The 21070-nt window shown below is 40.1% G+C and overlaps 1 protein-coding gene across 1 annotated transcript in view; it reads right to left on the minus strand.

The window, feature by feature from the left end:
• The window catches only part of MCMBP (minichromosome maintenance complex binding protein), a 47199-nt gene that overhangs the window by 12851 nt on the left and 13278 nt on the right, over window positions 1-21070 (minus strand). The window contains exons 2-10 of the mRNA XM_039465051.2: window positions 19964-20049; window positions 19229-19369; window positions 19072-19113; window positions 16961-17062; window positions 12387-12531; window positions 7626-7777; window positions 5818-5918; window positions 1137-1309; window positions 22-145 (exon numbers count right to left, since the gene is read on the minus strand). Coding sequence (XP_039320985.1) covers window positions 22-145; window positions 1137-1309; window positions 5818-5918; window positions 7626-7777; window positions 12387-12531; window positions 16961-17062; window positions 19072-19113; window positions 19229-19369; window positions 19964-20049 — 1066 coding nt within the window. The remainder of the gene's footprint in view (window positions 1-21; window positions 146-1136; window positions 1310-5817; window positions 5919-7625; window positions 7778-12386; window positions 12532-16960; window positions 17063-19071; window positions 19114-19228; window positions 19370-19963; window positions 20050-21070) is intronic.

The raw sequence follows: 21070 nt of genomic DNA on the forward strand, positions 1-21070 counted from the left end.
CCACCAGGATACAGCACTTACACTGTGGAGATGAGATGTAATATAAGGTATTCGGCAGCCAAACTATCCCCCAGAAGAGCATGAGTGAGGAACCCAAGAAGTTCTGCTCTGACTGGAGACAATTCGGACATGAAACTTGAAACAACTAGAGGAGAAAGGGAGACCAGAGTCAGGACCACACACCAATCCTAAGTGTCTTAGGTAAAAAATAACTACGTGAACAAAGCACTACAATTCAAAAGACAGCTAGTAAAACTGAACACATCCATCCATAAGTGATACTGATTTTAAAAATATGACAGTTTGGCCGGGCGCGGTGGCTCAAGCCTGTAATCCCAGCACTTTGGGAGGCCGAGGCGGGTGGATCACGAGGTCAAGAGATTGAGACCATCCTGGTCAACATGGTGAAACCCCGTCTCTACCAAAAATACAAAAAATTAGCTGGGCATGGTGGTGCGTGCCTGTAATCCCAGCTACTCAGGAGGCTGAGGCAGGAGAATTGCCTGAACCCAGGAGGCAGAGGTTGCGGTGAGCCGAGATCGCGCCATTGCACTCCAGCCTGGGTAACAAGAGCGAAACTCCCTCTCATTTAAAAAAAAAAAAAAAAAAAAAAGACAGTTTGTATACTCCTTTTTTTTTTTTTTTTTTTTTTTTTTTGAGATGGAATTTTGCTTTTTCCCCCGGCTGGACTGCAATGATGTGATATGGGCTCACTGTAACCTCTGCCTCCCGAGTTAAAGTGATTCTCCTGCCTCAGCCTCCCAAGTAGCTGGGATTACAGCCACAGATCACCACACCTAGCTAATTTTGTATTTTTAGTAGATATAAGGTTTTACCACGTTGGCCAGGCTGGTCTCAAAATCCTGACCTCAAATGATCCACCTGCCTCAGCCTCCCAAAGTGCTGAGATTACAGCAGTGAGCCACTGTGCCTGGCCTTGTATACTCCTTTTTTGTCCTCATTTCAATAAAAAGAATTAATGTAAGAGAAAAATGGGGCAATGAGAGAGAGATTACTAAAAACACTTATTGTGATGAATGAGGACCTGATTCCTCTATGAGCATGTTACAGGCAGCTCTGGACATACACTGAGGCTAACAGTCAATAGTTCACTAGGCTGTAACACTTAGACTTACAGGTTTTGCTCTCCTCTTTGTTAAGGCAGGCAGGCAATAATGGGTTGATGTGCTGCAACTTCTGGGCTAAAATCACATGAATTCTCGGCACTAATGAAGCAGGAGGACTGTGTACTCTCTGCTCCTCTGCTGTGTCTGTGCACTCCATTGGATCCAGCACTGCAGAAGCATCCCTGTGGAGAGACGAAGTTTCAATTTAGAGATACATCAATTGCACAGATGCAAAAATAATATGCATCTTGGAAAACAAAATTAGAATTAAAGCCAAGAGTATTTCTACCTGTACATCTCCTTAGAGAACAGAAAGTGGCCTTTCATTCTAAAGTGTTACATCACACAGACTTCAGGCTTGTTAAGACATATCATGAAATATGCATTTATTCCATTTCCCAGTAACTTTTTTTTTTTTGGCGGGTGGGATGGAGTCTTACTGTGTTGCCCAGGCTGGAGTGCAGTGGCACAATCTTAGCTCACTGCAACCTCTGCCTCCTGGGTTCAAGTGATTCTTGTGCCTCAGCCTTCTGAGTAGCTAAGATTAGCTACTCGTTTTATACAAGCAGTGAATGTTTTAGACTTTAGCGAATGCTTTAGACAAGTAGACAACAGGTGCACACCACCACACTTGGCTAATTTTTGTATTTTTATAGGGACGGAGTTTCGCTATGCTATGTTGGCCAAGTTGGTCTCAAACTCCTGACCTCAAGTGAACCACCTCCCTCAACCTCTCAAAGTGCTGGGATTACAGGTGTAAGCCACCAGGCCCAGCCAAGAACAGTAGTATTTTTTATAAGCACTGCAATAAACAGAATATAGGATATCACTCATTACGTTATTTCAAAACACAGGTACTCCTTAACTATCTATTGAGACATCAAAAACTTGACAGCACATCTCAAAATCTGGGGTCTTTTTCTTGAAAGTCATCCAGTATCTATATTATTCAGTGTGTGGAGAATCCATTCATTTCCTATCTTGCTAATTGTTTTCCCTAAATTTTATTCTTACATAAACCCCCAAATACTGAGTAGACAAACAATGAAAGTATAAATTTTTCAGATTTGCTAAATTAATTTGCAGATGATAGATTTGTGAGATGACTGAAATAAATGACTATTTTTAGATCTTGACTTTATAGACTCTATAGACACCGAAGTAATTTACTTATGTGTAAATTCATACTCCTATTTTTTAATACAAGCATAATAACCTTTTCCACAGTATGTACCATGTAACAGACAATGTTCAATGCTTTACACGTATGAATTCACCAAAACCTCATATCTACCTTATTTACAAGGAAACCAAGCCTAAAGTCACACAGGTAGTAAGTGGCCAAGTCAGGACTCCAACCCAGGCTGTCTGCTCGTCTAAGCTTTTATCCTCCATGGTTGATACTGAATGTCAACTTGACTGGATTGAAGGATGCAAAGTATTGTTCCTGGGTGTGTCCGTGAGGGTGCTGCCAAAGGAGATTAATGTTTGAGGCAGTGGACTGGGAGAGGCAGACCCACCCTCAGTCTGGGTAGGAACCATCTAATTAGCTGCCAGCGTAAAGGCAGGTATGCAAAGAGCAGATTGGCTGAGTCTTCTGGCCTCCATCTTTCTCCCATGATGGATGCTTCCTGTCCTTGAACATCAGACTCCAAATTCTTCAGTTTTTGGACTCTTGGACTTGCACCAGTGGTTTGCCAGGGGCTCTCAGGCCTTCAGCCACAGACCGAAGGCTGTCCTATCAGCTTCCCTACTTTTGAGGTTTTGGGACTCAGACTGGCTTCCTTCCTCCTCAGCTTGCAGATGGCCTATTGCGTGATTTTACCTGTGACTGTGTGAGTCAATTCTTCTAATAAACTCCCCTTCATATATTCATCCATCATATTAGTTCTGACCCTTTAGAGAACCCTGACTAATACAACTTCTAAACTAAACTACATCAATAGGGAAATAACTAAACAGGAAAGTCATCATAACCAGAAATTGCCAAGATAAACAATTTCATATACTATTAAGGGATTGTTAAGCTTATTTAAAATTGTTTAAAATTTCTGTTTTGTACCTTTCTTTTTTTAACTGTGAAAAATGTTAAATTCATCCTTCACAGAAACCAAGACAATGAATGTCCAGTCTTCAACAAGAGGACTCTGGTGGACAGACATCAGCCCTTGCTTTTGGCATTCTCAAAGCAAAACAACAAGGAAGATCTAGATTTCCAACATATGTTAATAAAAAAATTAAAAAGTGTAAAAGATTACATACACTATATGCTACCTTTTATAGAAGAAAAGGTAAACATAAAATATATATGTATCTACTTATTTTTTACAAAAAAGAAATCCAGGAAGGATAAACCAGAAACTATGGTTCCCTAAGGAGGCTGTTTGGGAACAGACAGCAGGAATGGGGATAGCTGAGAATGACATCTCTGAGTATCATTTTGTAGTTTGAATTTGGCAACAATTTTGATGTTTCCTTTATTAAAAACAAAAAACCAGTAAGAGTGGAGAAAAAAACCGAAGTGAAACATAATCAGACATAAATGAATCTAAGTAAAATAATGAAATTACACTGAATGGGAAGAAGTTACTTGAGTAACTGGAAGACAGCTCTGGCTACACAGCTGCATTCTAAAATAAAACTGAACTGGAAACGTGTATTGAACACTAATTACTAGGTTTATGTTTTGTAGTGGTATGGCTTACCAATTCTGAAATTCCCTTCTGTATATGATAGAAATGGGCAAATGACAGATTGTGAATAACGGGAATCAAATCTGTTAGAAAAGGAAGCCATAAATATAGAGAGGAGAACAACTAGAACACATGACACCTGTTGTGCTGAACTGGAATCAGAAATATTGTTTTTCATAGACTTTAGAAACATACAAAACATATGTATGTGTGAGTACATATGTGTGCATTTAAATGTGTATGCATATATATGTACACATATGTTGCATGTATGCTGTAAGGGCCTAGATGCAAAGCTAACCCAGTACCAACAAGCACATCTAGAGCTCAGATCTTCAAAGTATATGAAGAAGCTGCAACAGCTTAATAGGCCAGTGCTTGCCTACAGTCCCAGCTACTAAGGAGGCTGAGGCAGGATAACCTCTTGAACCTGGGAGGCAGAGGTTGCAGCGAACCGAGATTGCGCCACTGCACTCCAGCCTGGGTGACAGAGCAAGACTCCACCATCTCAAAAACAAACAAACAAATAAACAAACAAAAATGGTAAGATCATCTCACAAAAAGGACCCACCATCTGCTTAAAGTGGCTACCGCTAGCCAAATCTAGAAAAAGTTGGGTCTCAAAATAATGACATTATTAACATTGAATAAAATCAGAATTAGTCCATACTAAATATAAGTAAACAAATTACTTGAATGACAAAATGGAAGAGACATCTCTTTTATAGTAGAATGCTAATAAATAAAAGTAGAAGGAATGACTGAGTTAGATAATTGCCAACAAATAATTGATTCAAGCAAGAACCATCAATGGATGCTAAAATAAATTGGTGAAAGTTTAATGAGAAACTGGATTATTCATGTCCCAAAGTATCTTCCTCCAAGTTATTTGTCAATTACAGAGACAAATGGAACTTTATAGAAGAGAGACATCTTCAAGACACCACCTTAACCAACTAATGAAAATTAACCTCACCAGTAATGGGACAAACTGACATCGAATGCCTCCTGCTAACTACTGAGGATACATCACTTCTGCAGTACCTGCTAAAAACACATAACATTGAGTCTAACCCAAGTAACTGGTAACTGGCTTACACGCTTCAAAAGCATCAAGGCTCTCTGCTCTCTACCATGTGAGAAGACAGCCATTTGCAAACCAGGAAGTGGGCCGTCACTAGACACCACATCTGCTGGTAACCTTGATTCTGGACTTCCCAACCTCCAGAACTACTGCAAGACATACATTTCTGTTGTTTAAGAAAAAAAAAAGGTAGCAAGGCCATTTAAAAAAACAAAAAACAGAAAAACAAAACAAAACAAAAAACAGAAAAACAAAATGCAGAAAGGCTGAGGACTGTTTCAGATTGAACTCCAGTTACTTAGGTTTATGTTTTATAGTAGTATAAGTTAACGATTCTGAAATTTCCTTATGTTGTAAAAATGTGCAAATGATAAATTGTGAAAACTGGGAATCAAGTTTAAGAGAGTTACACTAACATAGAAAGGAGAGTAAGTAGAACAACACCTGTGGTGCTGAACTGGAATCAGAAATACAGTACAAACTCAGTAGAAATAGAGAATGAGCCATCTTCTGAACCCTGGAACAGCGGGTGTGGAAGGGAGTAGTGTGAGAAAGAACATGATTTAAGACAATCAGTGAAATTAAGTACAGATTGTGGATTAGCATATTGTGTATTTGTGGTAAATTTCCTAGTTTTGATATCTGTACTCTGATTAAATATGAGAAAAGTGCTCTTAGGAAACGTTAACAAGTAGTCAGAGGTAAAAGGGTTTGATTTCTGCAACACATTTTCAAGTGTTTCAGAAAAATGTGTGCATAGAGAGCACAAATAAATGACAAAGCACATGGGGCATAAACGTTTACATCTGGGAAAAACGGAAAAGGGAGTTCTTTATAACCATCCTGTAAATTTTCTGAAAGCTCAAAATTTTATCAAAATAAAGGAGACCAAAAAAAGAGCACACAGACTCACCTTTCATCATTATTCAGTATACTCAGCACAGGATCCACAGACAGTATGCCATATAGCTCAAGAATGTCATTTACTTTGAAACATTCCCAATCTTCATAAATCTAACAAAAGACCACATGGAATCATACTGTTAGAAGAGGCATAAAGCCTAAGATATTAATCTTGAAGTACTAATATCTTAGAATTTTAGATCAGGAAATGGACTTTAATGTAAGTCCTTTATTTTATAAATTGAGACCAAGAGTCATTCTGCTAGTTAGCAAATAAGTTAAAAACTAAAACATAGGATGCCTAACTTCCAGACTAATGTCTGTTTTCAATATACCACACTACTTCCAACAAAAAGGCTTTTCCTAAAATTTTTTTAAAAAAAGGTTTTTCCAAAGGCTAACAGTTAAAACCAGATATGTGCACTATCTCAAAACCTATTAACCATACCAAGAAAAGGAAAAAACAAAAACAAGACAATTAACTTTGTGTTTATTCATAAACTATGCAACATTAGAAGGATTAACACAAAACTTGGAATGACCACAAGATTTCTCACAATTTAAAAAAAAAAAAACTTCCAAATTGACTATCATGATGGATTTCAACAGTGGTCAAGGCCACTTACTGATGAGACCTGGTAGAAGCATAGCAGGGGGAAGAATGGTTATTCTGGCCCCTGTGCCATATGACTGAAGTACCATTTTAGTTAAAACCACTGAGAATCTGGGTGTGGTGGCTCACGCCTGAAACCCCAGCACTTTGGGAGGCAGAGTCAGGCAAATCATTTGAGGTCAGGAGTTCAAGACCACCCTGGCCAACATAGTGAAACCCCATCTCTATGAAAAATACAAAAAACTAGCTGGGTGCGGTGGTGCATGCCTGTATCCCCAGCTACTCAGGAGGCTGAAGCATGAGAACTGCCTGAACCCAGGAGGAGGAGGTTGCAGTCAGCCGAGATCATGCCACTGCACACTAGCCTGGACAACAGAGTAAGACTGTCTCAAAAAAACCAAACCAAAACAAAACAAAAACAAAAAACAACAACAAAAAAATGCACAAAGGATGAAAATCCTTAACAATAATTTTTGAACCTTCTAATATTTGCTCATTTATCAGGATCAAAACACTACAATAAGATGGAAGAAAAAACTATTAGCAATTTTCTTCCTTCTGTTTTATTTTAAATACAAGTGAGAAATAGGTTTTGGGGAGAGAAGGAAGACGACAAAAATGAAGACAATACTATGTTAGAAATGATACAAGAAGGGAACAGACATAATGTAAACGTTGTTCTGCTTCTGCATTTGAAATATTTTGATTATTTTAACTTGTGAATAGGTTAGCTTACATGCAAAAGGAATGTGCAGGTGTGATTAAATTAAGGACTCTGAAATGGGGGGATTATCCTCAATTAACTGGGTGGGTCCCATGTAATCACACAGATTCTTAAAATTGGGAAACGTTTCCTGGTTGTGGTCAGATAAGATGTCAGCAAGAAAAAAATGGTCAGACAAATGCAATGTTGCCGGCTATGAATATGGAAGAGGGAGCCACTAGCCAAGGAAATTCTCCCTTAGTAGCTCCAAAAAAAGGAATATAGCCCTGTTGGCACCTTAAGTTTACTCCAGTGAGACCATGTTGGATTTCTGACCTACAGCCTGTAAGATGATAAATTTTTGCTGCTTTAGGCTATTAAATTTGCAGTGATTTGCGATTATCTAGCCCAGGACAAGAAAGCTAATGAAAATGCTCAAATACTAAGCCAGTTTCTGAGACATATAACATGTCAATGTCAGACCTATAAAAGGTTTTATTACCTTCACAAGGCATGCAGGGCCCTTTTCTCCCGGCAATGGAAAATTCAAATCAAAAGGAGAAGAGAAGTTCAGAGAGTTCATCTGTTGCCCAGCAGAAGCTTCGGTTTCTAAACGTTTTGGCTCTCCACACCACTGAAGACCACCAACACTCCCTAAATTTAAAGGATAGTATTGCACTTAGTCTTTTCTAAGGCCTTCTGGAGAAAGGGACCATTCCATAAGCGCCTTCCAAGTTTGACATACATGATGCTTCTGAGCTTGCAAAGTTCAAGTTGTTACAGTTTTTAAGGAAAACAGCACATACTAACAAAGTCTTTTGTTTGATCAATAAGAGAACAAAGATTAATGTGAAGATCTAAAAATTTTACTTTTTTCCCTTATTCTAAGATGTCAACAAATTCCTCCCATCAAATCTCATGTATAATCACTTTCAAAAGTTGATTTGCAATCTGGTTACTTTGACATCTTTGATTTAAGAAACACATGGTCGGCCGGGCGCGGTGGCTCACGCCTGTAATCCCAGCACTTTGGGAGGCCGAAGTAGGTGGATCACGAGGTCAAGAGATCAAGACCATCCTGGCCAACATGGTGAAACCCTGTCTCTACTAAAAATACAAAAAATTAGCTGAGCATGGTGGCACATGCCTGTAATCCCAGCTGCTTGGGAGGCTGAGGCAGGAGAATCGCTTGAACCCAGGAGGAGGTGGAGGTTTCGGTAAGCTGAGAATGCGCCACTGCACTCCAGCCTGGGCAACAAGAGCGAAACTCCAGCTCAAAAAAAAAAAAAACACATGGTCTACCCACAGCAAAACTCCTTGGTAGAATGTACTTTTTCTACTAATTAAGCAGAATAAAACCATACAGCAATCGATTAATTTACTGAATGCTTCTTAATATCCAGTATGTACTAGGAATCAAACTAGTTGTTGGGGATATACAGGTCATTAAAAGAGTAACTCCAGCCGGGTGCGATGGCTCATGCCTGTAATCTTAGCACTTTGGGAGGCTGAGGTGGGTGGATCACCTGAGGTCAGGAGTTCAAGACCTGCCTGGCCATCATGGTGAAACCCCATCTTTAAATAAATAAATAAATAAATAAATAAAAGAGTAACTCCAACTCCTGAAGTAGTTAGGGCTGATAACAAGGTAATCATATTATGCCATATCATGAACTACTACTCAGCAATAAAAGGGACAAACTGGCCGGGCGCGGTGGCTCAAGCCTGTAATCCCAGCACTTTGGGAGGCCGAGGCGGGTGGATCACGAGGTCAAGAGATTGAGACCATCCTGGTCAACATGGTGAAACCCCGTCTCTACTAAAAAACAAAAAATTGGCCAGGTGTGGTGGCTCAAGTCTGTAATCCCAGCACTTTGGGAGGCCGAGGCAGGTGGATCACGAGGTCAAGAGATCGAGACCATCCTGGTCAACATGGTGAAACCCCGTCTCTACTAAAAAAATACAAAAAATTAGCTGGGCATTGTGGCGCGTGCCTGTAATCCCAGTTACTCAGGAGGCTGAGGCAGGAGAATTGCCTGAACCCAGGAGGCGGAGGTTGCGGTGAGCCGAGATCGCGCCATTGCACTCCAGCCTGGGTAACAAGAGCGAAACTCAACCTCAAAAAAAAAGAAAAATTAGCTGGGCATGGTGGCTCGTGCCTATAATCCCAGCTACTCAGGAGGCAGAGGCAGGAGAATTGCCTGAACCCAGGAGGCGGAGGTTGCGGTGAGCCGAGATCGCGCCATTGCACTCCAGCCTGGGTAACAAGAGCGAAACTCCGTCTCAAAAAAAAAAAAAAAAAAAAAAGGACAACTACCGACACATGCAATATGCAATAACCGGGACAGATCTTAAAGGAACTGTGCTGAAGAAAAGCCAATCCCCAATATTTACATAATATACAATTTCATTTGTATAACATTCTTTTTTTTTTTTTTTTTTTTTTTTTAAGATGGAGTCTTGCTCTGTCACCCACTTTGGAGGGCAATGGCGTGATCTCAGTTCACTGCAACCTCTGCTTCCCAGGTTCAAGTGATTCTCCTGCCTCAAGTGACTCTCGTGAGTAGCAGGGATTACAGGTGCCTGCCACCACACCAGCTAACATTTGTATTTTTAATAGAGATGGGTTTCACCATGTTGGTCAGGCTGGTCTCAAACTCCCGACCTTGTGATCTGCCCACGTAGGCCTCCCAAAGTCCTGGCATGAGCCACTGTGCCCAGCCATGTAACATTCTTATAATGACAAAATTTAAAGAGATAGAGAAAAGACCAGCGGTTGCCAGAGGCTAGAGACTTGGGGGGAGGGAAGAGGCAGGAGAGTGGTAGTTATGAGCATAGAAGGGCAACATGAGAGATCTAGGTAATAAAATACTCCTGATCTTAACTGTGGTGGTCATATGAATCTACACATGTGAAAAAACTGCAAAGAATGAAATATTCACAAATAAGTACATGTAAAAATAAGATTATATTGGCCAGGCAAGGTGGTTCACACCTGTAATCCCAGCACTTTGGGAGGTCAAGGTGGGCAGATCACAAGCTCAGGAGAACAAGAACATCTTGGCCAACATGGTTAAACGCCACCTCTAATAAAAATAAAAAATTAGCCAGACATGGTGGCACACACCTGTAGTCCTAGCTGCTCTGGAAGCTGAGGTAGAATTGCTTGAACCCAGGAGGCAGAGGTTGCAGTGAGCTGAAATCACACCACCGCACTCCAGCCTGGGTGACAAGAGTGAAACTCCGTCTCAAAAACAAACAAACAAAAAAAGTGATTGTATCAATGTCCATTTCCTGGTTATGATATTCTACTACAATTATGTAAGGTGTTACCACTGGGGGAAGGAGGCAAAAGGTATACAAGATCTTTCTGTATTATGTTCCTTTTTTTTTCCCTTCCATATTGAGTCTTGCTCTGTCACCCAGACTACGGTGCAGTGGCGCAATCTTGGCTCACTGCAACTTCTGCCTCCCAGGTTCAAGAGATTCTCCTGCCTCAGCCTCCCTCCCGAGTAGCTGGAATTACAAGTGTGTTCAACTGTGTCTGGCTAATTTTTTGTATTTTTAGTAGAGACAGTGTTTCACCATGTTGGCCAGGCTGGTCTTGAACTCCTGACCTCATGATCCGCCTGCCTTGGCCTCCCAAAGTGCTGGGATGACAGGTGTGAGCCACCCCACCTGGCCCTATTTCTTTCTTTTTTTGAGACAGAGTCTTGCTCTGTCACCCAGACCGGAGTGTGGTGGCGCGATCATGGCTCAATGCAACTTTTGCCTCCTGGGTTCAAGCAATTGTCCTGCCTCAGCCTCTCAAATAGTTGGGACTACAGGCGTGCACCACCACACTCAGCTAATATTTGTTTTTAATAAAAGACAGGGTTTCACCATGTTGGCCTGGTTGGTTTCGAACTCCGGACCTCAAATGATCTGCCTGCCTTGGCCTCCCAAAGGGCTGGATTACGGGTGTGAGGTACCATGCCCATCCTCTCTGTATTATTTCTTACACAGAGTAAATATAATTCATTAGTAAATCCCTGTTTACCAATCAATGTTAATCTGCCTTCTCAAACCAATCCTGCAAATAGTAAATGACCCCAGATTGATTTGTTTTGCCTCCTTGTCCTTTAATTTTCCTTTTGATTAAAGGTGCTAAAGGAAGGTGACTAGCACATAAAAGGAAAAATAAAGACAAACTTATATACCTGCCATAACAAAGAAATTCACTGCTTATAAAAGCTATGACTGGTTAGGCATGGTGGCTCACACCTGTAATGTCAGTGCTTTGGGAGGCTGATATGAAAGGATCACTTGAGCGCAGGAGTTTGAGACCAGCGTGGGGAACACAGTGAGATCTCATCCTACACAAAATTTAAAAAGTTAGCTGAGTTTGGTAGCATGCGCCTATAGCCCTAGCTACTAGGCAGATTCAAATGAGAGATCACTTGAGCCCAGGAGGTCAAGGCTACAGTGAAGCATGATCATGCCACTATACTCCAGTCTGGGTGATAAAGCAAGATCTTATCTCTAAAAGAAAACCAAAAAACTGTTATTGAAATCAATAATGATATGTAGTAATTCTGAGTTTCTCTCATGCTCTTATTAAGTAGAAAGTTCAAACTTTTGGTCTCTTTGTTTCAACCAGAAGTAGATGTATTTTGAGCACGTTTTTTAAATACTTTGGGAGGCCGAGGTGGGTGGATTACTTGACCTCAGGAGTTTGAGACCAGCCTGGACAACATGGCAAAACCCTGTCTCTACAAAAAAACCCCACAAAAATTAGCAAGGCATGGTACACCTGAGCCTGGGAGGTAAAGGTTCCAGTGAACCAAGACTGCGCCACTGCACTCCAGCATGGGTGACAGGAGTGAAACAAAAAATAAATAAATAAAAAATAAAATGAGAAAGCATGTTTTCAGATAAAAACAAGTCATTTTTAGGGTAAAGCACCAGGCTTCCATATTATTTAAGAATTGGGAAAAAAAAGAAACATGTAGAAAAGACCTTTCCATTTAGTCAGTTGAGACTCCAAAAACATACATGAGAGCAGCCACTTGTCCCGAAGTGATGCCTAACTGCTCAGCTGTGAAGCACAGTCTAACCAAAGAGTACTGTAAGAACTCAACACCGTCTGTAACTCTTGACAGACTTGAAGGTTGCCACATCATCGCCAACTCCTAAATGTAGAGCTGTATTATATAATGATTAACTCTGAAAATTAATCTACTGTAAGAGAGCAAAGTCTACGAGAAACCTGTTGACACACTACCTGCTTGTCTGGCACCTGCATGTTGGTCTTTCTGTTTATTGGGCTGTAGGTCCATATCGTCATCATCTTCATAACTCCTCTTGTGGCGACTAGGAGTGTAGGATGTTGAGGGACTGACTCGAGCTTGGTTTGCATTAACACAGGCGTTAAACGAAAAGTTAAGAAAAGACCACCATAAACTGAAGAATATTCTAAATGTTATGCTAATGATATGACTTATAAAAAATTACTAGTTTGGCAATTCAGTTAAAGTGGAAATGCATTTTTTTTTTTTTTTTTTTTTGAGACAAAGTTTCGCTCTTGTTACCCAGGCTGGAGTGCAATGGCACGATCTCGGCTCACCGCAACCTCCGCCTCCTGGGTTCAGGCAATTCTCCTGCCTCAGCCTCCTGAGTAGCTGGGATTACAGGCATGTGCCACCATGCCCAGCTAATTTTTTGTATTTTTAGTAGAGACCGGGTTTCACCATATTGACCAGGATGGTCTTGATCTCTTGACCTTGTGATCCACCCGCCTCGGCCTCCCAAAGTGCTGGGATTACAGGCTTGAGCCATCGCGCCCAGCCGGAAATGCATTTTTAAAAGGAGACCAGACTTCCAGTTTTGGTCATGAGAGTAACCTTATGCCCCTATCCTTGCTGTGAACAACAACGTAACTGGACAAAATACGTGAAACAACTCTTTTCACTCACTGGATAACAGGGAGCATAGGCTATGATCCTTGAATGAAGAGAAACACAGCAGGTAAACATCAAATTCTCCCAGCTCTCTCCTGGAGACATTCTCCAAACTGTAACAAAGAGCAGTAGAGACTCTGCTCTTACTGGGTGGAGAAGACAGAGCACATGGTTCAGGGCTACTGAAAGCAACTGGAATTTGCAGAGAAGGACTAGAAAGGAAGTAGTTATGGATAAAAGACCCAAAAGGTTTCATTTGGAACTCTGACAAGACACTAAGCTGTGCCTATACAAGTCAAGATTCCCTGAGGCCTAGCAGAGAACAGCTGCTAGTTGGCAGAGATTTTAAATGGAGACTCTGAAAGTAGTGTAATACTAGAATGGACCCTGCTAGTCACCCCAGGCATTTAGGTGAGACCTAGAAACAGCACACCTCATGAATAAGGACAATCTACTGCACAGCAAGGGCTGTGCTATACCACCCCTAACAAATCCCAGGTGGGTGTGGTAGCTAACTCTGTGAACCCAGCACTTTGGGAGGCTGAGGTGGGAGGATTGCTCAGCCCAGGAGGTTGAGAGTAGCCTAGGCAACATAGCAACATAGTGAGATCTTTTCTTTTTTTTTTTTTTTTTGGAGACAGAGTCTCACTCTGTCCCCTAGGCTAGAGTACAGTGGTGTGATCTCAGCTCACTGCAACCTGTCTTCTGGGTTCATACGATCCTCCCACCTCAAGCCACTGGAGTAGCTGGAACCAAAGGTATCTACCACCATGCCCGGCTAATTGCCATGTTAGCCAGGCTGGTCTTGATCTCCCAGCCTCAAGTGAACCTCCTGCCTCTGCCTCCCAAAGTGCTGGGATTATAGGCATGAGCCACTGTGCCCGGCCTATTTTTTTTTTAATAAGTAAAATATTAAAATAAAAAATAAAAATTCTATATCCAATGAAAATGTTTTTCAAAAAAAAAAAAGGGTGAGGCCAGGTGCAGCGGTTCACATCTGGAATCCTAGTGGTTTGGGAGGCCAAGGCAGGTGGATCACTTGAGCTCAGGAGTTTGAGACCAGCCTAGGCAACAAAGGGAGAGATCTTGTCTAAAAATAAATAAATAAACAAAAACGAAGGCAAAATAAAAGACATTTTCAATTGAACAGAAACTGACAGAATTTGTCACCAACAGATCTGTACTTTAAAAAAATAACATCACTGGCCAGGTGCAGTGGCTCACACCTGTAATCCCAGTACTTTGGGAGGCTGAGGCAGGTGGATCACAGGTCAGGAGATTGAGACCATCCTGGCCAACATGGTGAAACCCCGTCTCTACTAAAAATACAAAAATTAGCTGGGCATAGTGGCATGCGCCTGTAGTCCCAGCTACTCGGGAGGCTGAGGCAGGAGAATCTCCTGAACTCGGGAGGTGGAGGTTGCAGTGAGCCAAGATCACGCCACTGCACTCTAGCCTGGCGACAGAGCGAGACTCCATTGCAAAAAAAAAAAAAAATAGCTAAGGGAAATAATGCCAAATATAAAAGATGAATTCTTCTTGCTTCTTAATTTACATAAAAAGCAAATGACTGTTTAAAGCAAAAATAGTAATCATATATTGTGAGTTCTATAATCGAAGTATGAGTGAAATATATGACAAAAATAGCACAAAGAATGAGGATAACAGAAGCAGGCTGTTGCCAGGGTCAAGAATCAAAGAAGAAATCACGGGGAAATTAGGAAATATTTTGAATTGAATGATAGTAAAAACACAACAAATCAAAAGTGGGATGCCACTAAAGCAGTGGTTAGGGAGAAATTTATAGCTTTAGTAGCTAACATTGGAAAACAAGAAAAATTTGAAATCAATGACCTGAGCATCTACCTTAAAAAGCTAGAAAAAGACCAATTAAAATCAAACCAAGAAGAAGGAAATAAAACAGAAGTGGATAAAACAGAAAACAGAGAAAATTGAAGTGAAATATAAACTAACATTATTGGGAATGAAAGAGATGAATGCTAGGTATCTCACAGACATTAAAAAGAAAACAAGGAAATACTCTGACAGGCTTTGTCAATAAATTCAACAACGGTTTAAATGACTTCAAAACAGTGCTTGAAAGATACAATTTATCACAACTGACTCAAAATATCTGTTAAACTGAATTAGTAATTCAAAATATTCTCACAAAGAAAATGCCCAACTGCAAACCTAAATGCTCATCAACTGAAGACTGTATAAACAAATCATACTTAGAAAAAAAAATAGAAATGAGCCAGGCGCGGTGGCTCAAGCCTGTAATCCTAGCACTTTGGGAGGCCGAGGCGGGTGGATCACGAGGTCAAGAGATCGAGACCATCCTGGTCAACATGGTGAAACCCCGTCTCTACTAAAAAAATACAAAAGATTAGCTGGGTATGGTGGTGCGTGCCTGTAATCCAAGCTACTCAGGAGGCTGAGGCAGGAGAATTGCTTGAACCCAGGAGGCGGAGGTTGCGGTGAGCCGAGATCGTGCCATTGCACTCCAGCCTGAGTAACAAGAGCGAAAACTCCATCTCAAAAAAAAAAAAAAAGAAAAAAGAAAAAAGAAAAAAAAATAGAAATGAAGAACTACTGATATGCACATAAATGACTTTCAAATGCATTATGTTAAACATAAGATGTCAGATCCAAAGACTACATATTATATGATTCCATTTAGATGCCACTGAAGAATAGGCAAAACCAAGCAATAGTGAAATAATTGAGGACTGTGCTTGCAAGGGAGGAGGTAGTGACTGGAAAAAGGCAGAAGGGAATTTTTAGGCATAAGTTCTTTACTTTGGCATATAAATTATATGGGTAGATGCATTTATTCAAATCACTGTGCATTACCTTAAAATCTGTGCATTTCAGTGTAGGTTGAACCATGCCTTAAAAAAACTATTAATGTAAACAAAAAGGAAATGTTTCTACAATCCCCTCTCAAAACAACCAACATGTTTTCCCTTAAGATTAGAATGAATTCTAATTTGAAACTATTTTTTTACTTTAATTATCATGATATTTTTTCAGTACCTTTAAATGTGCCTTAGATGGACTGCGGTGGCTCACACCTATAATCCCTGCACTTTGGGAGGCTGAGGTGAGAGGATCACTTGAGCCCAGGAGTTCAAGACCAGCTTGGGCTACAAAGTGAACCCTGTTTCTATGAGAAACCAAAAAATTAGCCAGGGATGGTGGCACATGCTTGTGGTCCCAACTATACAGAGGCTGAGGCAGGAGGATTGCTTGAACCCAGGAGGTTGAAGCAGCAGTGAGCTATGTTTGTGCCACTGCACTCCAGCCTGGTGACAGTGCACCCCTATCGCAAAAAAAAGAAAAGAAAAAAAAATTTACTGCCATCTTTTTAACAGTATTTCTTTTTTTTTTTTTTTTTTTCCTTCCTGAGACGGAGTTTTGCTCTTGTTACCCAGGCTGGAGTGCAATGGTGTGATCTCGGCTCACTGCAACCTCCGCCTCCTGGGTTCAGGCAATTCTCCTGCCTCAGCCTCCTGAGTAGCTTGGATTACAGGCATATGCTACCATGCCCAGCTACTTTTTTTGTATTTTTAGTAGAGACGGGGTTTCACCATGTTGACCAGGATGGTCTCGATCTCTTGACCTTGTGATCCACCCGCCTCGGCCTCCCAAAGTGCTGGGATTACAGGCTTGAGCCACCGCGCCCGGCCCAGTATTTCTAATATTATAGGAATGTACTGTAATTTCACCATTCCTCAGTGATGAATACTTAGCTTGTTTTATGGGTTTTCTCAATTAGAACAAATAAAACATTTTATTAAAATAAAGCCAAACTTTGCAAAAAACAAATAATAATAATTAAAGACTAAGTTTTTAGAAACCATCAACACAATAAGAAAGTTCAGATAAAGGATATTTCTTTTACCCATGAAGATTCCCCAGGCACCGGAACACAATAGAAAGTCTGTCTTTCCAAAGTGGTATTTCGTGGAGAGTTTAAATCAAGTTCTTGTTGAGGCTATGATACACATAAAAAGTATTTTTAAAAATTTATTTTAAAAAAAAATTATTTTAAAATTAGCAAGCACATTTTCATGTAACACCACAGCAAATACTTTACAAGTTAATTTAATTAACAAGTAACAGCCGGGCGCGGTGGATCACGAGGTCGAGAGATCGAGACCATCCTGGTCAACATGGTGAAACCCCGTCTCTACTAAAGATACAAAAAATTAGCTGGGCATGGTGGCACGTGCCTGTAATCCCAGCTACTCAGGAGGCTGAGGCAGGAGAATTGCCTGAGCCCAGGAGGCGGAGGTTGCGGTGAGCCGAGATCGCGCCATTGCACTCCAGCCTGGGTAACAAGAGCGAAACTCCGTCTCAAAAAAAAAAAAAAAAAAAAAAAAAAAAAAAAATTTAACAAGTAACTAATTCCAAACTATCACTTTTTAAAAGAAAACTGACATAAAATCATTTCTTCTTTTTTTTGATACAGTTTCGCTCTTGTTGCCCAGGCTGGAATGTAATGGCCCTGCACCTCCACCTCCTGGTTCAAGCGATTCTCCTGCCTCAGCCTCCCAAGTTAGCTGTAATTACAGGCAAGTGCCACCACACTCGGCTAATTTTGTATTTTTAGTAGAGAAGGGGTTTCTCCGTGTTGGTCAGGTTGGTCTCGAACTCCCGACCTCAGGTAATCCACCCGCCTCGGCCTCCCAAAGCGCTGGGACTACAGGCATGAGCCACCACGCCCAGCCTGAAATCATTTCAAACACAGTCATCAAACACTTCCTCCCTCAAATCCAGAATAATGAGACCATTATGGAGTGACTTATGGCCTGGGTCTAGTTCTCTGCTTTGTGGATCTAGAACCTTACTTCTAACAGATTATCTAGGGTTTTTATATTCTTGGAGTCTAACTCTTGGCTTACCCAAACCTCAGGAGAGTGATTTATCAAACCTTAATACCAGTCTGTTAATTCACAGTAGAAGTTGTTGTTAATTAAATATTCTGGTTCAGTAGGCAGATCTGGACAGAAAAATAGCCCTAATTTGGAAGGTTACTGCAAAGATTACATTTAACAAAAATGTAACTTCTGACAATTATTTAGAATAATGAACTCAATTTGAAAGACAGACCTGTGCAATCTTAACACATGATGAACTTCAGGGCTCTTTCTTTTCTTTTAGAGTGTTTCCACAAAATAAATGCTGTGCCAGGTCTAAGGGATCAACTGTATTAATGATTATGGTATCCCTTGTTTAAGGAGCCCTAACACATTAGGCTAATATATTACATTATTGTACACTAGAAAAAGCTGTATATTAATATAACTCAGTAATCTCAGTATCTGGAAATGGGCCAATAAAAGAGATGAGGCTGCCCATGTGTGACGCTATTAAAGGCTAAGAGAGTCAGTACACATGTTGCTCAAAAATCACAAATAAAAGACTCATTATAGGAAAAAGGTACCTTGGGCCTAGAAAGAAAAGCAAACAAAAAATCCTAGCTTGTATGCATTAGGCTCAAACTTGATGTCTCTTGGGTCTCTTCTACCTCTTAGAGTTTTCTAAGTATATTTGAAAGAGAACATGCCTTTCCTAGTGAGTAATATCTGGCTTTTGAGTATCATCTCAGAGCTACCTAGGAAGGATTATTTCACTAAATTTCTTTATTACAGGCTAATTCTGACAGTTTTCTATGAAAAACAGTAGGATTGCCACTAGCTTTGTTTTTGAAAGAATAAAAAAAGGATTTAATTTTGCAACCTAGGGTAGTTTGTTTTACATATATTATATACGGATATGGGAGAGAGAAATTAATTTTGGCATTAACAGTATTTTCCCTTCTAAAAGATAAGACTAAAAAAGTCACATCAAACTCTTAAATAAAGCCAAATAAAGAAAACATTTCACATGATTTCTTATGACTTATATACAAGATAAATAAATTTAAGATTAGCCAAATTAAATTCTCTGTTTAGGAAAAATTCTTACTAAAAATGTTTTACATACATTAAAGATACATACCCCACACTCTGCTACATCTCTGTATTTTCCAAAATGAAGAACCTATGACCCAAAACATAGGAAAATATAATTATATAAATGTATCAGAACCAAAACTACCACAAACAGCGCAAGAACAAAATTAATACCACAAATTTAGGAAAACAGCAATACCTACATGTGCTTTTGTGTTCTGATTAACCGTTTCATAAACTCCCATGTAAAACTCAGGGTCAAACATATCCTGAATCATGCAACGAAATTTCACAAAACTATTAGGTTTCAAATAATGAAGGGGAACTTCATTCAGTGATGGTACCTTAAAAGAAAATAATCAAGTAAGTCAACTAAATATCCCATCTATACAACATTAAGCATACATACAACTTTATATCCAGACTCAAACTGTTAAAGATACACCCACCCATACCTCATCAGGTAGCCGAATGATCTCACTGGCCAACTTAATTCTTGGGATAAGTTCTCTTCCAGTTCTTCCCAGTTTTAGATAACATTTGACCATAATGTAAAAGAATGCTAAAAAATGTTTTTCCTTTAGAACATTTTTCAATTAGCAAAAAGGCATTCACCTCACTGAGCTCTTCTCTTAAAACCAGCACATGCCAATTCTTTCAAAATGAAGGTAATAAAACAAAGGTAATTGATTCTTTTGCAACTAAAGATTTGTCTTAGGAAGCAATACAGTCAGTTACTGCCACCTAGAGGTATAATGTATTAGTATTTATTTGCTTAAACAATTACGAAAAGATGAAAATCTTTTCATACAAACATACCTGAAGCAGAAGTACACATTAATCTACGTGTTTTTAAATTACATGTGTGTTACTACTCTACCAAGAGAAACCGTACAGTCTGCCCAACCCTCTCCCCCCGAAAATAGCAATAAGCTTACCCACTTAGGAGCATTATTTTCCTTTAGTTTTTCCTTAAAATACTCAATTACTTTCTTCTCCCAGTCAGGATTAACTCCATTTTGGGCTGAAAGAGAAATGTACTTTTCAAAGCTAATATACAGGCAATATATAATCAGAGACTATGATCAGGTGAGTCATACAATAGTTTAGCCAGCAAAAACCAAAATAAAATTTGCTACTATGATAGAATGAACTTTAGCTAAAAGGATGAATTTTTTACTTCAGTACATCTGAAGTACTACACAAGACACATTCAACAAACTGTACTGGGCCGGGAGAGGGACAGCTATAAATCAGGAGGATGCTGACTTCCTGCCAGCTCTCTGGCACCCACAGTGAAGCTGGGGACACCTACAGAATGAGATACAAGGCCACCTAGATTCAGCAGCCTATGAGCCACTGCTGGTAAAGCACTTTGTTCCTTTAAAACATTTTTATGTAGTTGTTTGTTAATCTTTACAACTATCCTGAAATGAAGAGCTGAAGTTTGTTTACAATTTCATTTGGGAATAATTCCAGACTCAAAAAAGTTTGAAAGAGCACCTGTATCCCTGCCTCACTTGCTTATCATTTGCTCCATCTCTTATTATTTTTCTGACTCAATTAAGTTGCACAGGCTGGGTGTGGTGGCTCACGCCCATAATCCCAGCACTTTGGGAGGCTGAGGTGGGGGGATCACCTGAAGTTGGGAGTTTGAGACCAGCCTGACCAACATGGAGAAACCCCATCTCTACTAAAAATATAAAATTAGCCAGGCGTGATGGTGCATGCCTGTAATCCCAGCTACTTGGGAGCCTGAGGCAGGAGAACTTTTTTGAACCTGGGAGGTGGAGGCTGCGGCGAGCCAAGATCTCGCCATTGCACTCCAGCCTGGGCAACAAGAGCGAAACTCCATCTCAAAAAAATCAGAAAAACAAAAAAAAGATTAAGCTGCACTATCAGGTATTTTTGCCTCCAAATATTTCACTGTGTCTCCTAAGGAAACTATCTTTTATAACCATAGAACTGTTATCAACCTCAGGAAATTCAAAATTGACCCGATACTTTTTTTTTTTGAGACGGAGTTTTGCTCTTGCTACCCAGGC

This window comes from Saimiri boliviensis, chromosome 12, assembly GCF_048565385.1.
Source record: "Saimiri boliviensis isolate mSaiBol1 chromosome 12, mSaiBol1.pri, whole genome shotgun sequence".
Classification (NCBI taxonomy): domain Eukaryota; kingdom Metazoa; phylum Chordata; class Mammalia; order Primates; family Cebidae; genus Saimiri; species Saimiri boliviensis.